General features: G+C 42.8%; 1 protein-coding gene across 1 annotated transcript in view; it reads right to left on the reverse strand.

The window, feature by feature from the left end:
- Positions 1-18262, reverse strand: part of LOC126106774 (gamma-interferon-inducible lysosomal thiol reductase-like) — an 85918-nt gene that overhangs the window by 19604 nt on the left and 48052 nt on the right. The window contains exons 3-4 of the mRNA XM_049913151.1: positions 12656-12829; positions 1133-1279 (exon numbers count right to left, since the gene is read on the reverse strand). Coding sequence (XP_049769108.1) covers positions 1133-1279; positions 12656-12829 — 321 coding nt within the window. The remainder of the gene's footprint in view (positions 1-1132; positions 1280-12655; positions 12830-18262) is intronic.

Below are 18262 nucleotides of genomic sequence, written 5' to 3' on the forward strand. Positions count from 1 at the left end.
CGGGTGAATAGATTTGTTGTCATGTTAATAATATGGACCTACCACATAACGAAATAGTGTGGATATTCATATGAAGGTTCAACGCTTTGACGACAAAACTGACATTCGGGCCAATGTGGCGTGCGAGTCGGACGACTTCTGACGTTTCGCATGGTTGTGTGAACGTTCTGTGTGTTCCACTCAAGTTTGAGGAAATTACTTACAACACGTGAAGCATTAAAAACGCCGTCTTAGCTTTTCTCTATTTTTCACTGAACCTGTCACGTAACTTTTTTTTCCCTTTATTGAGTTTCGATTCCCCTCGAAGGGGGTGGACTGGCAACAGCTTAGTACGCCGCTCTTCAGCACATAGAATTTTTAAAACATAAGAAGACGATAATAAACAATAAAAGCAGGCGATAAAAACGGTGACATAAATTGTAAAATGGCGAAAAATTGTGGAAGTTAAAATATAAAACAAAGGTTTGGCGATGCTAATAAAATACACAGGAAGCAGACTGGTAAAGTAGTAGATAGACAATAAAAAAACATGGCGACAGTCTGGTTCCTGTTCGCAACACTTCGGAAAAGACGCACAACACTTAACACTCACTTGAAACACTGCACTTAAAAGTTGGCATCAAGATGACACACCACAGCCAAGGGCAGATGGGGGGGGGGGGGGACCTGGACAAGATGAGGGGAAAAGAAGGCAGAGGAAAGGAAAAACGAAGTGGGGGGGGGGGGACCGACGGAGGGAGAGGACTCATAAGGGGGCAGGGCAGACGCGAGAGGGAGTGGGGAAAGGCAGAGGAGGGGAATGCAAAAGGACTTGGGTGAGAGAAGGGAGGCAGAAGGGGGCAGGCGGGGAAAAACAGGATGGAAGGGGGGGGAGAGGAAGCCCGGCGAAAGGACAGAGGAAGGGAGGGGGATCTCGTAAATTTTTGGACTGATGGATTATGTTCAGTAACATGATATATTTCAACTAGAGAGTGTTTTATTAAAAAGGCACAGCAGTAGGCATTTATTAGCTGAATACGCTCTCTTTGTACTCAAGTAGTCGAGCATGATAAAACTGGCAAAAGAAACTCAGGTGGTACACTGCAGCGCTTTAATGCGTTGAGTCTTGCGACGGGACAGCAGTCCCACTTACCCCGTTGAATGTGATGGCTGGTACGCCTTCCATCTCAGGGCCTAGGGCCTCTGTCAAGTCACCGTTGGCCTTCAGCAATTCAGTCCCCTCTCTTCCCCTCGAACACTTCAGTATCGGCTTCCACGGAATACCCGTCAATTGGGCACACTGGAACCAGTGAAAAACGAAGTGTTTGTAGATTTTGGATATTTAATAGTGGCAGAACAAGAACAATGTGCTGAAATAAACATAAATGACAAAAGAAAAAAAAATGTGAGCAGTGAAAGCTTGAATTGGACACCGCATCTACAGAAAGGATTCGAAATCTTCATCTAAATATTTACTTCGCAAGACACAACGAGGCGTGATTTGACGTAATCACCTTTTAATTCCTTTCGCGGATAGTGCGCGCCAGCAACGACGATCGGCAGATACGCAGGATGGTTATGAAAAATGCAATGAGCGTACGGCATTGTGGGCCGGGAGTCCCCCATTCAGGGAAGTTCGGCCGGCAAGGGCAAGTACTTATTACATTCGACGCCACATTGGACGACTTGCACGTCGGAGATGGGGATGAAATGATGATGAGGACAACACAACATCCAGTCACTGAGCGGAGAAAATCTCCTGCCCCAGCCAGGAATCGAACTCGGGCCCCTTGGCATAGCATTCCGCCTCGCTGACTACTCAGCTAATGGGGGCAGACAGAATGGTTATAATTAACCCTTTCAGACCCCCCCGACTACAATTGTGTACATTAAATTTTACTGTGTCCTGGCTGCAACACAAGTATTTTTTACCAATGGTAACCTGAAGCATACATTTGAGAGTATTCAATCTTTCCTTCACGTGCAAGTGCTGCCAACTGTTGGGATTCACTGAGAAAATACCAGTAAGACAGTGTAGCAACTGATGAAAAACATTATACAGGGTTGTGTTTGGTTCGATATATTGCACCGTATGTTCGAATATTGTTATTTATTTTGTATGATAATTATTGAATGAACATTTTACTATTTATTACAATAGAGAAAATTTCGTAATCAGTCATTTTGGTCAATATAGTGAGGTCAAATATACGAAATATGTTTTGAAAATGGGTACAGAGTTTTGTATAAAAATTGCATATAAAATCTTTTAAAAATCATCTAAGAGCATTACCACATAAATAACCTCCAGAAAAAAGTCGGGTCTGAAAGGCTTAACATTTCATTACTTAAGCTAGTGTAGACGGAAAACTACATTCATGTTCAGAAAAAACAGAACACTTTGAACGACTATAGATAGAACACTCATGTTCACAGTAGATGCACATTACTATGTTCTACAGAAATGATTAGCATTTGACTCATCTCGGTTAAGTATGTGTCCTGCTGACTAACAAGCACAGGGCCCGCCATGGCCCCTGATGACTTGTTCCATGGGTGATGGCATCGACGGACCCGTATAAGGCGCGAATGGCGTCCTGTGGTATAGACACCCATGCTGAATGATCATCTGGTTCCAAAGTTCATCTGTGGTATTTGGCATTGGGTCACAACGCTGCATCCGTCTTTTCACCATGTACCACACGTTTGCGATTGGCGACAAGTCTGGTGATCTGGCGGGACAGAGACAAAGGCTGACGGCCTGTGACAACAAGAAGGCGCGCGTTCGTGCAGCAACATGAGAGCGTGTATTGTTTTGCTGAGAAATGGCGCCTGGGGTGTCGTGCGGAAGGGACATGGCTTCGGGTCGCAGGATGTCATTCACGTGGGTTACTCTGGTTGCAGTGCCCTGGACACGCACCAACTGTGATTTGTGGTTGTGCGCAGTAGCACCCCCCACCACAAGACCTTGAATTCTTGCCTGAATGCATCACTGTGATGCCGCTCCACTTGCCTGGGGCGAACCAAAATGCGGCCATTATTTTCAAACAAACAGAACATGGATTCTTCCAAAAAGACTATATGATGCCATTCCTGTCCACAGTGACGTCGTACCATATACCATTACCATCTAGCATGTTTCTGCACATTCGTTAAAGGTTGTTGTTGTTGTTGTCTTCAGTCCTGAGACTGGTTTGATGCAGCTCTCCATGCTACTCTATCCTGTGCAAGCTCCTTCATCTCCCAGTACCTACTGCAACCTACATCCTTCTGAATCTGCTTAGTGTATTCATCGCTTGGTCTCCCTCTACGATTTTTACCCTCCGCGCTGCCCTCCAATACTAAACTGGTGATCCCTCGATGTCTCAGAACATGTCCTACTAACCGATCCCTTCTTCTAGTCAAGTTGTGCCACAAGCTCCTCTTCTCCCCAATTCTATTCAATACCTCCTCATTAGTTATGTGATCTACCCCTCTAATCTTCAGCATTCTTCTGTAGCACCACATTTCGAAAGCTTCTATTATCTTCTTGTCTAAACTATTTATTGTCCACGTTTCACTTCCATACATGGCTACACTCCATACAAATACTTTCAGAAACGACTTCCTGACACTTAAATCTATACTCGATGTTAACAAATTTCTCTTCTTCAGAAACGCTTTCCTTGCCATTGCCAGTCTACATTTTATATTCCCTCTACTTCGACCATCATCAGTTATTTTGCTCCCCAAATAGCAAAATTCTTTTACTACTTTAAGTGTCTCATTTCCTAATCTAATTCCCTCAGCATCACCCGACTTAATTCGACTACATTCCATTATCCTCGTTTTGCTTTTGTTGATGTTCATCTTATATCCTCCTTTCAAGACACTGTCCATTCCGTTCAACTGCTCTTCCAAGTCCTTTGCTGTCTCTGACAGAATTACAATGTCATCGGCGAACCTCAAAGTTTTTATTTCTTCTCCATGGATTTTAATACCTACTCCGAACTTTTCTTTTGTTTCCTTTATTGCTTGCTCGGTATACGGATTGAATAACATCGGGGATAGGCTACAACCCTGTCTCACTCCCTTCCCAACCACTGCTTCCCTTTCATACCCATCGACTCTTATAACTGCCATCTGCTTTCTGTACAAATTGTAAATAGCCTTTCGCTCCCTGTATTTTACCCCTGCCACCGTCAGAATTTGAAAGAGAGTATTCCAATCAACATTGTCAAAAGCTTTCTCCAAGTCTACAAATGCTAGAAACGTAGGTTTGCCTTTCCTTAATCTTTCTTCTAAGATAAGTCGTAAGGTCAGTATTGCCTCACGTGTTCCAACATTTCTACGGAATCCAAACTGATCTTCCCCGAGGTCGGTTTCTATCAGTTTTTCAATTCGTCTGCAAAGAATTCGTGTTAGTATTTTGCAGCTGTGGCTTATTAAACTGATAGTTCGGTAATTTTCACATGTGTCAACACCTGCTTTCTTTGGTATTGCAATTGACGTGCACGTAACCCATGCCATAATAAACGACGACGGACTGTCACCCCTGACAGTGTACGATGTGTTACACCGTAGCGCCGAGGGGGACGCAGATTTGTCCTGCAGGGCCATTCGGATGATGTGTCCATCATCTCGTCATGTTCTACGGCCCTCCCCGAATCATTCAGCACACACCCGTTGCACTGCCGAAAGGCTTCGTCCCACACGAGCAGCAGTTTCCCGGATGGATGGATCATATTTTCTCATTCCAAAAATGCGCCCTCTTTCAAACACATTGATTTGACGATACAGTTCACGCATACGTCTGTGAGGCATCCTGACCCCCTGATACATCACCTTCGGTTTATAGCGACAAGGAGAGCCGCACGCACATTTTACCTGTACGTGGAATTACGCCGTGATATCGATGTTGACCTTGAAATATGGGGCCGGCATGGTTCACATGCTAATCAAAAAATGGTTCAAATGGCTCTGAGCACTATGGGACTCAACTGCTGTGGTCATAAGTCCCCTAGAACTTAGAACTACTTAAACCTAACTAACCTAAGGACAGCACACACATCCATGCCCGAGGCACGATTCGAACCTGCGACCGTAGCGGTCGTGCGGTTCCAGACTGTAGCGCCTTTAACCGCTCGGCCACTCCGGCCGGCCACATGCTAATCCTTTCTGCAGAACATACTAATGTACAAGTCCTGTGAATATGAACGTCTTATCTCCAGTCGTTCAAGATGTTATATTTTTTCTGAATATGTATTTTCCGTTGGTTACTTAAGTTTATAGGAACAATGTTCAGATTGTGCGCTGCAGGCTTTGCATAGTTAGGTAGTGTAGTTGTGAGTGCTGGATTTCAGCGTGCACATCTGTTTTTGGCTCATCTAAACGATTCCCGCCGTTGTGATTCGCGATTATTTGTCTTCCTACTGGCTTTCAAAAACGTTGCTGAGCATGGACACAGTTATTTTGTGTGCAATGAAGCTGAGAAGAAGTACTGGACTCATGAGTAAGTTATAAGTTTCTTTTATTTGATTGTCGATTAACAGTCTTTGTCAGACGTGTTTCGGCGTAACGACAGGCGCCGGCACGAAGATCAAGGGCGATTCAGCAGAGAGGGCTGTCAGACGACCTCAGCCAATAGCACGCTGACTAGGACGTCACCAAGACAGGAGCGGCCTCTGCTCGAAGAGAATAAAAGCTACTCGCCACCAGACCCCCACAACCGCACGAGTGGTCGACTGTAAAGAGCGGACAAATTGAATAGCTGGCCGGCGGCCATTAGAGTGGTAAACTGACGCGCGGAGTTCGAATGTTTATACATCGCTTTTGGTTATAAAATGCCTTCCCTTGAGTTAGGTCGCAAACATAATGCCTCATTTAAATACGTTACTACAATATACTTTTTAATTTATGAACAAACAGCAACTAGTCACTGTTTATGAATTTATCTTACGTACGACATGGAATCTGCCGTAGCTAAAAGTTATGTATTGGACCCCTAGCATTTTTCGTAGTTCATTTACGACACATGTACGCAAAATGCGTCAAAATACCCGAAGATTTGCCCACTATATTAATAGATATTTTCTGACTCTACCTTGCTTTAGATTTTATGACGAGAAGTGCGTTCGTTATATATGGCATAGTGATTTGGCAACTCACGACCAAATTATCAAGTTTCAACCTAATCTAGACCATGAAAACACTATCGATCAGCGAACTTTCTTCAAAATGATCAGAACATATAAAATGGTATTCTGTCGGTCGGAAATCTTGCCTCCTGACAGCGTGTAACCATTTTTGTAACAAATGTGGTTTTGAGAAAGGAAACCTGCAAATAAATGCACAGCCAATATGCTAATACCGTGTTACAAAAACATTTATTAAGCAAGTGCACTGACATACAAAACAACTTAAAATATTCACATACATGTGAAGTGTAATATTCGTTCCTTTCTCGAATTTAATTGTACAATTAATCGCTGCACAACTCTTCACCATTGTACTTCTTTTGATCGGAACATACAGACAGTAGAATTACGAGTAACAAATACTGTATGTACGCCCCAACAAATATACAACGTTGAATCAGGGTCTTCATAAACAACAATACTAGACAACACATCAGACTACAACCACTATAACGGCGTCCAGCGGAAGGTTCAAATTATCCCGCGACTGCAGCGCCATCAGTGAGTCTAGTTATTTTTTACAAGGTCTTTGCTCGCCACATAGCCTTGGCCGCTCTAGAAGAGCCACACTGGAAGAACAGTATCATCCACTTGCATGGAAGTTGTATACATTGAAGGGCATTGATTATTTGCATGTCACGAACTGGTTTCGAACAATCTTTGTACAAACGCCAAGTTAATTATTGTCAATAAAAACCATTAATGTGATTTGGAATTGTTGTTTAGCTCTCCGAGAAAGCAGCACCCTAGCCACCCCATATTACACGACTGGGCAGGATACCACGAAACGAAAAGAAGTGGACTATCCGCTCAAAATTATTCTGACACCTGTTAGTCGACTTTATGACTCCTTTGGCTCCGCTGCGGAGAATTTCAGTGAGGCACCTGAATGTCTGTAGCGAAATGGCGGCTCGTTACTCCTTACGAGCCGAAACCACAGAAGATAGTGTTGTTGGATACTATGGTCTGGAGTGAAGTGGACGTTGTAACTTATCCAGAAGGCGTTCCATTGGGGTAGAGTGGGGACTCTGGGCATTAAGATCCATTTCATCCACAGACCATAGCCTGACAGTTCAGGGGCGCCGACTTATAAAAAATATTGGGTGGGGGGGGGGGGAGGGCGATACTGGGGGTCTTGCTCCGGTAAATTTTCTAAATTTTAGATGAGAATTGTGAGTTTTAAAGCTTTTTTTAAGCATTTTAGAATCATATGATCAATATTAGAACCCTGAAAACTGGACTCTCGATAACTCGTCACTCTGACAAACTCGACAGGCCTGACACAGTTTTTCACTTTGAAAAAAAAGAAACAAAACATAAACATGCACGGTATTTTCGTAAAAACCTAATTTAATTTATAGTAATGATTATGCTTATAGAATATCACAGAGCAGTGAATATATAGCTCTGAAAACAATGAAATTATATTTAAATAAATCCTAAACTATCATTAAAAGAATAAACCATAAAAATATTAGAACAAATAAGCCCTCGGTCACAAATACTAAGTCAAAATTGACCAGGTTTCGACGCTAATATGGGCTTCGTCTTCAGAATTAAATTAACTGTTCTAAAACGTATTAGGTTTATAATACATTAATAAAATTAGCGTTTGTACTGACTGGAAAGAGATGCAGTACTTACAAGTCACATTAAAAAAAAATCTAAGCCGGAAGGGTTGCAACCCTTGTTCACTCAAGTACGAGCAGCCCTTAGCGGCTCGTCATCTTATTTACAACTATTCATGACGTCGCCTTTCCGGCTTAGATTTTTTTTTAAATGTGACTTGTAAGTACTGCATCTCTTTCCAGTCAGTAAAAACTTTAATTTTATTAATGTATTATATACCTAATATGTTTTAGAACAGTTAATTTAATTTTGAAGACGACGCTCATAGTAGCGTCGAAACCAGGTCAATGTTGACTTAATATTTGTGACCGAGGGCTTATTTGTTCTAATATAATTCTGACACGGTCACTGAACCTTAGCAGCTATGTTCAGACTTTTAAAACATAAAATATTGCTGTTGCACAGTAACAGCACTTTGATTAATAGGTGAAATAACTAATTTAAGCTTACTTTGAGTAAGGCTCAGGGTTCATTAAATAAAAACAATATCTTAAAGTTAATGCTTTAATACATGCAATAAAGTTGATACAGTATGCCTAATACTTTCAGTCAAAAAGTATGTAATTAGCGGATTTTAATTGGATCTTACACCCTAAAATATTTTAGTATTTGAAAATAACTAATACAGTACTGTAGTAATATAGTAATGCATTACTAAACTAGTACTAATATTTCGAAACTGAAAATTTAACATTATGTATGTATTTAATTCTCTATTTTACAAAGATTTTTAATATTGCTCTAAACGCCATTATTAGGGCTAGAGTGTCTTTAGAAAGGTGCAAATGTCGACTGTCTGACTGGATTACTGAATATGAAGTCGTTGATGACTGCTCGGATATCCAATTCGTCCAAAACATCTCGGTGGGCATGAAGAACAGCCAAGTTGTTCAATCGCTTCTGTCCCATTGTTTATCGGAGATACGACATCAGATGTCTAAGCACGCTAAATGACCATTCTGTGGTGATTGGAACCATTTGGAGAAGATTAATGCACTTCACTACTTCAGATATTTCTCCAACTGCATGCTCTTGTGTAATGTACTTTCTTACATCACCAATGTTTTTTAAGACCAGTTGTTTTTTATTAGCGATATCGGCTAACATATTCAAGTGTAAGCGCAGTGTCTCAATGTCATTTTTGAAAACTCAGTTGATTTTCCCAAATTTGTTTCATCTCTGTTTACTAGAAGCAAGCACTCTTGTTCAATTGCAATGACCTGTGTGAGTCCAGTTGAAGCGAACCGCTCAGTAATGCAAGATTGCACCGTTTCCGTTTCACAAAGTTCAATGCAAATAGCTTTGTAGTATTCCTTTGGGGTTTTGAAAGTGTGCGCCGAGCTGGTTTCGTTGTTTTGATACTTCTTTGTTCGATTGCGAGGAAGCGAAGGATCATCAATTGGTGAAGGTTTTTCTTTTAAACACAATTCCCAAAAGTGTTCAAAACTATCACGCCTTCCATTCAGTACACAAATCAAGCCCTCATATATTTCCCTGTGGGTCTACGTCAAGAAACGAGGAGCAATACTTGGATTGGTAAAGTGAGGACAGTTCACGATTTTATCACAGACTGGACAGTCATCATCTATGATGATTTTTATCAACTGAGGACGGCCTAGAACTTTACCTAGTCGCTTCAACTCTTACTCTGCGGCACTCTGTAACAGTTCTCTATACAATACGGCATGGAATTTATGTACACCAGAAGATGCGACTTAAAAGCTGCCAAACCGGTTGTGTGCGACTCTAATCGACTTAACAGCTACAGAGGACTACTACACTTTTCATTCAATTTTATGTTTTAAGTTTTAACACCTGTATTAAAACACCTGTTGTACCAGACGAATTGGTCAGCCAAACATGTCCGAAGAAATCGGACCGCTGAGTTTCAGACACCATTCTTGTAAGACAACTGATGCTCGCAAATCCGAAAGCAGAAATTTGAGCGGCATAGTCCTGGCCTTATACACTCCTGGAAATTGAAATAAGAACACCGTGAATTCATTGTCCCAGGAAGGGGAAACTTTATTGACACATTCCTGGGGTCAGATACATCACATGATCACACTGACAGAACCACAGGCACATAGACACAGGCAACAGAGCATGCACAATGTCGGCACTAGTACAGTGTATATCCACCTTTCGCAGCAATGCAGGCTGCTATTCTCCCATGGAGATGATCGTAGAGATGCTGGATGTAGTCCTGTGGAACGGCTTGCCATGCCATTTCCATCTGGCGCCTCAGTTGGACCAGCGTTCGTGCTGGACGTGCAGACCGCGTGAGACGACGCTTCATCCAGTCCCAAACATGCTCAATGGGGGACAGATCCGGAGATCTTTCTGGCCAGGGTAGTTGACTTACACCTTCTAGAGCACGTTGGGTGGCACGGGATACATGCGGACGTGCATTGTCCTGTTGGAACAGCAAGTTCCCTTGCCGGTCTAGGAATGGTAGAACGATGGGTTCGATGACGGTTTGGATGTACCGTGCACTATTCAGTGTCCCCTCGACGATCACCAGTGGTGTACGGCCAGTGTAGGAGAACGCTTCCCACACCATGATGCCGGGTGTTGGCCCTGTGCGCCTCGGTCGTATGCAGTCCTGATTGTGGCGCTCACCTGCACGGCGCCAAACACGCATACGACCATCATTGGCACCAAGGCAGAAGCGACTCTCATCGCTGAAGACGACACGTCTCCATTCGTCCCTCCATTCACGCCTGTCGCGACACCACTGGAGGCGGGCTGCACGATGTTGGGACGTGAGCGGAAGACGGCCTAACGGTGTGCGGGACCGTAGCCCAGCTTCATGGAGACGGTTGCGAATGGTCCTCGCCGGTACCCCAGGAGCAACAGTGTCCCTAATTTGCTGGGAAGTGGCGGTGCGGTCCCCTACGGCACTGCGTAGGATCCTACGGTCTTGGCGTGCATCCGTGCGTCGCTGCGGTCCGGTCCCAGGTCGACGGGCACGTGCACCTTCCGCCGACCACTGGCGACAACATCGATGTACTGTGGAGACCTGACGCCCCACGTGTTGAGCAATTCGGCGGTACGTCCACCCGGCCTCCCGCATGCCCACTATACGCCCTCGCTCAAAGTCCGTCAACTGCACATACGGTTCACGTCCACGCTGTCGCGGCATGCTACCAGTGTTAAAGACTGCGATGGAGCTCCGTATGCCACGGCAAACTGGCTGACACTGACGGCGGCGGTGCACAAATGCTGCGCAGCTAGCGCCATTCGACGGCCAACACCGCGGTTCCTGGTGTGTCCGCTGTGCCGTGCGTGTGATCATTGCTTGTACAGCCCTCTCGCAGTGTCCGGAGCAAGTATGGTGGGTCTGACACACCGGTGTCAATGTGTTCTTTTTTCCATTTCCAGGAGTGTATAAACACGACAGTAAAATATTGGTTTCCGCTGGTTGTAGCGCATATAGTCTGATTAGCCAAAACATAATGACTACTGCCCGCCACTGAGCGAGGTGGCGTAATGGTTAGCACACTGGACTCGCTTTCGGGAGGACGACTGTTCAAACCCGCGTCCGGCCATCCTCATTTAAGTTTTCTGAGATTTCCCTAAATCGCTTCGAGCAAATGGTGGGATGATTCCTTTGAAAGGCCACGGCCGACTTCTATCCCCATCGTTCCTTAATCCGATGAGACCGATGACCTCGCTGTCTGGTCCCCTCCTCCAAATCAGCCAACCAACCACTGCCCACCGCGACGTTGGATGCCACCTGGGGATGTGACACAGTAACAAAACCAAGTAAGTGGAGCAGACACGGACGGGGGACCACCCAGCGAAGATATGGGCTAAAAATGGGGAAAAGCGACGACTGCATTTTCGTTTCAGCATCATAGCCGTACACTCAAGTCTCATCGCCTGTTATGATGTTCTTAAGAAAGTTTTCATTGTCATTAACAGCATCAAATAGTTCCTCACACATTTCAACACGGGACTGTCTCTAATCTCCAGTCAACAAAAGCGGTACGAATTTTGCACTGACACGACGCGTAAGTTTTTCAGTCAAAATTTGATAGCACAATTCTACGCTGATGTCCACCTTCTCAGCAACTTCCCAAACATTAAACAACGATTTCCGCGAATGACAGCACGAACGCTATTCACGTGGCCATCATCAGTTGATATGGAAGGACGTCCACACTTGGAAACGTCACAGGCCGACATTCTGCCCTGTTGGAAACGTTTAAACCTCTCGTAACACTGCGTGCGACTCATACAGTCCTCCCCGTATGCTTCGCCAAGCATTTGAAATGTGTCTGTGAAAGTTTTGCCAAGTTTGTAGCAGAATTTCGCATACACACGTTGTTCTTCAAGCTCCTTCATTGCACTAATCCAACGAGCAGACTGTATGTACATGTGCTTACTTCAGCGGATGTGGTTCGCTTGTTGATTGTCCGAGCGACACGAGGCAAACGGCAGTTTGTTGTCTAAACCTGCCGCTAGGTGCGCTCATTAACCGCAGCGCGCTCTCTCTGCTGTTTGGCACGCTATTTCAAAAGTTCGCTTTTTTTTAAAAACACACCTCGTATGTGGAAATATAAGCATAAATAAATTCTAAAATAAATATATTAAAATATTTAAAAAATAGCAGTACAAATATGTAAATAAAGATTATTAGTGAGAGCAGCGGAATTGCTTCTTTATGCCTGTTAACCTACTACTTTACCAATGTGATTTGTAGACGTACAACAGAGGCTCATTATTGAATGGAAGCATGCACTAACCTTCTGCTCTCCAATCACTCTTTGTGGCACTATAGTTTCGTATAGTGTCAAGACTATACATACGTGTTGGCAGCAGTTACAAATCGGAGAGAGAGAGACGAATTACGCTCTGAGACTCACCTCTTCGCCAATGGCTTCAGGGTCGCTCTCATCGCTTATCATACACGCTACGTAGTTCAGAAGTTGCATTTTATTTTTTACATATTTTATTGCACACGAGTGTACTTTATTGCCTTGGCACTCCGTTGGACCGTGCTGACACACAAATTCATATCCTCTTGAAGTTTTTGTCGTCTGTGGAAATAAAAAATAATAATTAGCTTATAAAGTAGTTACATTCTGTGATACAAAAATTCTCTTATATATTGATGTCACGAACTTCAGAAGAGGGTTACTAATAAAGAACCAGGTTGTTGTGGTCGTAAGATACCAGTATATGTTCTTGCAAATCTTTTATGTCAACAGTTTTCACAAGAACACTTACGGGACATTGTTACACAAGTGGAAAAGTACAAGTGAAGCAATTTTTATAGTAGTATTCGCGGAAGTCAGTGGGTCATAAAAGTTTGTGTTAACGTATTGATATATTTCACATCTTATCAAAACAATGAAAATGTTATAGATGAGACGAGGCGACCTGTGTGAAATAAATACCCACCATCAGAATTAAGCAATTTAAGTACATCTAAAGATATTCTGGTGTGGAGCCATATCGCATTTTATTTGCTTATCATCCAGTTAAAATTCAGTGTGAGACTGAATCCACGATTTTTCGGCAAAACTAACAGTACAGTCTGCCTATTGGCTTCTGTCTCGGGTTCTTCGGCCGACGTTCATCTAATGATTTTTCTGACGTTTCGCCAGCACGAGTGGCTGGCATTGTCAAAGCTTCACCCTCCATTGCCGGTGGTGAACTGGAGCCGAGCTCGCGGCCGCAGACTATATGTACCTGGCGCGCCAACGTCCGAGGGCTTCTCCGCGGTCATTTCCGGTGCGGTTCTCCTCTTGCTACCTGCGACGGTCGTTCGCTGCAGTACAGGAAGCCAGGATCCGTTTACCTTAAGGCTTTCCTCTTTCTTGTTCAAACTGTTCGCGTGTTTTTGTATCTCTACAGCTTCTCTGAACAAGCGCGTGTGATAGTGCTTCTCTACAGCCAGAACTTCTGTGTCGGCGAATTTTATTACGTGGTCGGTCTCATTCAGTGCGCGATCTGCCACGGCCAATTTCTCCACCTGCCCCAACCTGCAATGTCGCTTATGCTCTTTGATCCTGGTGTTAATTGATCGTCCAGTCATTCCGACATAAACTTTTCCGCATGTGCATGGTATACGGTATATTCCCGACATTGCAAGTGGGTCTCTTTTCTCCTTCGCCGATCTAAGACACTCTTTGATCTTCCTTGTCGGTTTGAAAATCGTCTTTACGCCATGTTTGCACAATATACGGCCGATTCTGTCCGTCACTCTGGGAATGTATGGCAGAAAGGCCGTACCCGACTTTTCTTTTTCTGGTTCCTTACTTCGCCGAGTGTTTGGCTCTGTTACACTTCTAATGTAATTTGTGGAGTACCCATTGCTCCTCAGAACAGTTTCCAGGTGTTGCATTTCTCGTTCGAGGTGTTGCGTCTCACACATTCGTCCTGCTCTCGTTACGAGCGTACTAATCATGCCTCTTTTCTGGCTCGGGTGGTGGTTTGACAGTTTGTGCAGGTATCGGTCCATGTGTGTCGGTTTTCGATACACGCTGTGTCCCAGGTTTTCGCCTTCCCTTGTGACCAGCACATCTAGAAATGGCAGTTTCTTGTCCTTTTCTACTTCCGTGATAAATGTTATGTTGGCATGGAGGCTGTTCAAGTGTCTTAGGAAGTCACCGAGCTGTTCTTCACCATGGCTCCACACCACGAAAGTATCATCGACGTGCCTGTACCACACCTTAGGTTTGCAAGTCGCCGAGTCCAGTGCCTGTGCTTCGAATTGTTCCATGAAGAAGTTGGCCACAACTGGACTGAGAGGACTACCCATGGCGACGCCTTCCAGCTGTTCGTAGAAATCGCCATTCCACCGACACACACGGACCGATACTTGCACAAACTGTCAAACCACCACCCGATCCAGAAAAGAGGCATGATTAGTACGCTCGTAACGAGAGCAGGACGAATATGTGAGCCGCAACAAAAAAAAAAAAAAAAAAAAAAAAAAATCACCACCGGCAATGGAGGGTGAAGCTTTGACAATGCCAGCCACTCGTGCTGGCGAAACGTCAGAAAAATCATTAGATGAACGTCGGCCGAAGAACCCGAGACAGAAGCCAATAGGCAGTTTGTCAACAAGTGGCCACGAAAGCCTTAACAATTTTGTAACAGTACAGTGTTATAATTTAATAAGTGTCAATAAATTTTTCAGTTTATTTGATATTAATCATTAAAAACGCAAGAATAAAACTTATTCTTGGTAATTTTGTATAGTGTTAACATTGTTGGATTATTTCGGAATCGAAACTATCCGCAGCTTGAGTAGACTAAATTTATTAGGTATTTTTTTTATTTACATACATACATACATTAAACCTTGTTCCATAGATCATGAATACGACATTTCGTAATGAGGAACATGTCACTTTAAAATAAGTTTTCTTCACCTAAATTAATTAATTAATTTTTTTTTTTACATTTACTAGGTCATATCTAAAAATTCATCTATAGAGTAGAACGAGTTGTGATAAGAAATTCTTTTAATTTGCTTTTAAATGTTTTTTGGCTATCTGTCAGACTTTTAATGCTATTTGGCAAATGACCAAAGATTCTTGTGGCAGCGTAATTCATCCCTTTCTGTACCAAAGTGAGATTTAATCCAGAATAGTGAAGATCATCCTTTCTTGTACTGTTGTAGCTATGCACTTCTCTTTTTTTGTTTTTTTAATTGGGATGGGTTATTAATGACAAATTTCATGTGTGAATATATGTATTGCCTAGGTACTGTAAATATCCCGAGTTCCTTAAATAAATGTCTGCAAGGTGATCTTGGGTGGGCTGCAGCTATTATTCTGATTACACGATTTTGTGCAAGAATACTTTCTCTCTTAATGATGAATTGCGCCAAAATATGATGCCATATGAAAGCAGTGAATGAAAATAGGCATAATAGGCTAGCTTACTGATTTATTTATCTCCAAAATTTGCAATAACCCTAATAGCATAAGTAACTGAACCTAACCATTTTAGCAGATCATCGAATTGTTTCTTCCAATTCAATTTCTCAACAGTGCACACATCCAGAAATTTTGAATATTTTGCCTTACCAACAGATTTCTGTTCATAGTCTATATTTATCAATGGTGTTATGCCGTTTACTGTACAGAATTGTATAAACTGTGTTTTCTCAAAATTTAGTGAGAGTCCATTTGCGGAGAACGACTTAATAATTTTCTGAAAGACATTATTTACAATTTCCTCAGCTGATTCTTGTTTGTTGGGTGTAGTTACCATACTTGTATCAGCAGCAAAAAGAACTAGTTTTGCATCTTCATGAATACAGAGAGGCAAGTAACATTAAGAACAATAAGTCTGAACATGGTGGGACACCATTCTTAATACCTCCCCAGTTAGAGGACTCTGCTGATTTTTGCAGACTATCTGTACTGTTAATTTCAACCTTCTGCATTCTTCGAATTAAATATGAATTAAAGCATCTTTTTATTTTATTTTATTATTTGGTGTAGTTGGTTTTACAATGAAATAACATTACACCAGATTTCATCTTGGTATTGTTACTTGTTCAGAAGCCAAATAACGTATATATATGATAAATGAATCGTTTCTGGGGATACATTTGTTTGAACATTTTTACTGGTATTAGTTTCAGAAACCACTCGTTGTGTCCTGACAGTCCGTTTTTCAACAGCCAGTAAATGAATATAATGATATAATCAATAAACACCACGCTGTAAAAAATATGGACTTGTACTTAAAGCTAAATGGCAATTACCCCTGTGCCAAACCGATTACTTTCAAACCGTAATTTCACTTGTTTGTCTATGTTAATTAATCTGCGTTATAAAACTGCTTTATCCGATCCCTTAAATTGTGAATACTCTGATAAGTTATCCTGTGGGGGTGTTAAAAACTGTAGCCATTTCAGCCAACCAACTTTAATTCGTATTTCGGTTCCTGTAGTCCAGAAACTGTAGATTCCATAACTCTAGGTGTTCCTCATACAAACTAATTACATGCCCAACTTCGTAGACAGTCCGCTTCCTGGAAACTTACTTTATCTCTTTTCTTGCTGTAACTGTCCCGATGATGCTGGTACACATTAATCATGTGTGGACTCATGGCGTGTATGTTGCCCAACATACAACGCGCTTCACTGTCATCCACACTAACGTAATATCGAGTGTCTTGGTGACAATTTTTTTCTCCACTGATTAATTCTGTATAATGTGTTTATGGTCTTTTTATAAATTCTTTGCAGCGTTACGCTGTTTAAGTCTACAACTTTCGAAAAAAGGCTTACTGCTTGTGCTATTAGGAAGTAGAATGGTGATTTCTTCGTTCAGAAACATGCCACTGCCACAAATTATGAGTCAAAACTCGCAGTTTCGTGAGTACTTTCATTTTATGTGTGCAGGAGTACAGAAAAATATACACTCATGTTCAGAAGAAACAGAACACTTTGAACGACTGTAGATAGGACGTTCACATTCATAGCACATTGTAAGTAGGCTGTTTAGGTTCTTATATTGGTAACGCCGCCGCCACGTAGCGCTCTCTGTATGAAAATCACTGGCTGTGCTGTGTGCAGTCTGTGGCTAGTTTGCATTGTTGTCTGCCATTGTAGTGTTGGGCAGCGGCAGCTGGATGTGAACAGCGCGTAGCGTTGCGGAGTTGGAGGTGAGCCACCAGCAATGGTGGATGTGGGGGGAGAGATGGCGGAGTTTTGAAATTTGTTAGACTGGATGTCATGAACTGCTATATATATTATGACTATTAAGGTAAATACATTGTTTGTTCTCTACAAAAATCTTTCATTTGCTAACTATGCCTATCAGTAGTTAGTGCCTTCCGTAGTTTGAATCTTTTATTTAGCTGGCAGTAGTGGCGCTCGCTGTATTGGAGTAGTTCGAGTAACCAAGATTTTTGTGAGGTAAGCGATTTGTGAAACGCATAGGTTAATGTTAGTCAGGGCCATTCTTTAGTAGGGATTTCTGAAAGTCAGATTGCGTTGCGCTAAAAATATTGTGTGTCAGTTTAAGCACAGTCGTGTATAATTTTTCAAATGGGACGTTTCAACATGTACCACAGTACGTTGTGCAGAAATGGTTAGCATTTGAATCATGTCGGCCCAGTTGTTCAAGGTCAACATCGATATCTCAATGCAACACCACCAACAGGCAAAATGTGCCTGCGGCTGTGTTGCCGCTATAAACCGAAGTTAATGGAACAATGCGACTTGAGCAACGTGCAGGATGACTCACAGAAGTGCGCACGAACTGTGCAGTCGAATCAGTGAGTTTGAAAGAGGGCGCGTTATGGGCAGGCGAGAATGTGGTGCATCCATCCGGAAAACTACTACTCGTGGTACGAATTGTTTAGCCACTGCAATGGGTGTGTGCAAAATGGTTCACAGAAGGCGATAGAACAACACGAGATGGGTCAGGTCGCACCAAACAGATCACCCCCCGAGAAGATCGACGCCTCATCCGAATGGCATTGCAGGATAGATCTGCGTC

This window comes from Schistocerca cancellata, chromosome 10, assembly GCF_023864275.1.
Source record: "Schistocerca cancellata isolate TAMUIC-IGC-003103 chromosome 10, iqSchCanc2.1, whole genome shotgun sequence".
NCBI classification, from domain to species: domain Eukaryota; kingdom Metazoa; phylum Arthropoda; class Insecta; order Orthoptera; family Acrididae; genus Schistocerca; species Schistocerca cancellata.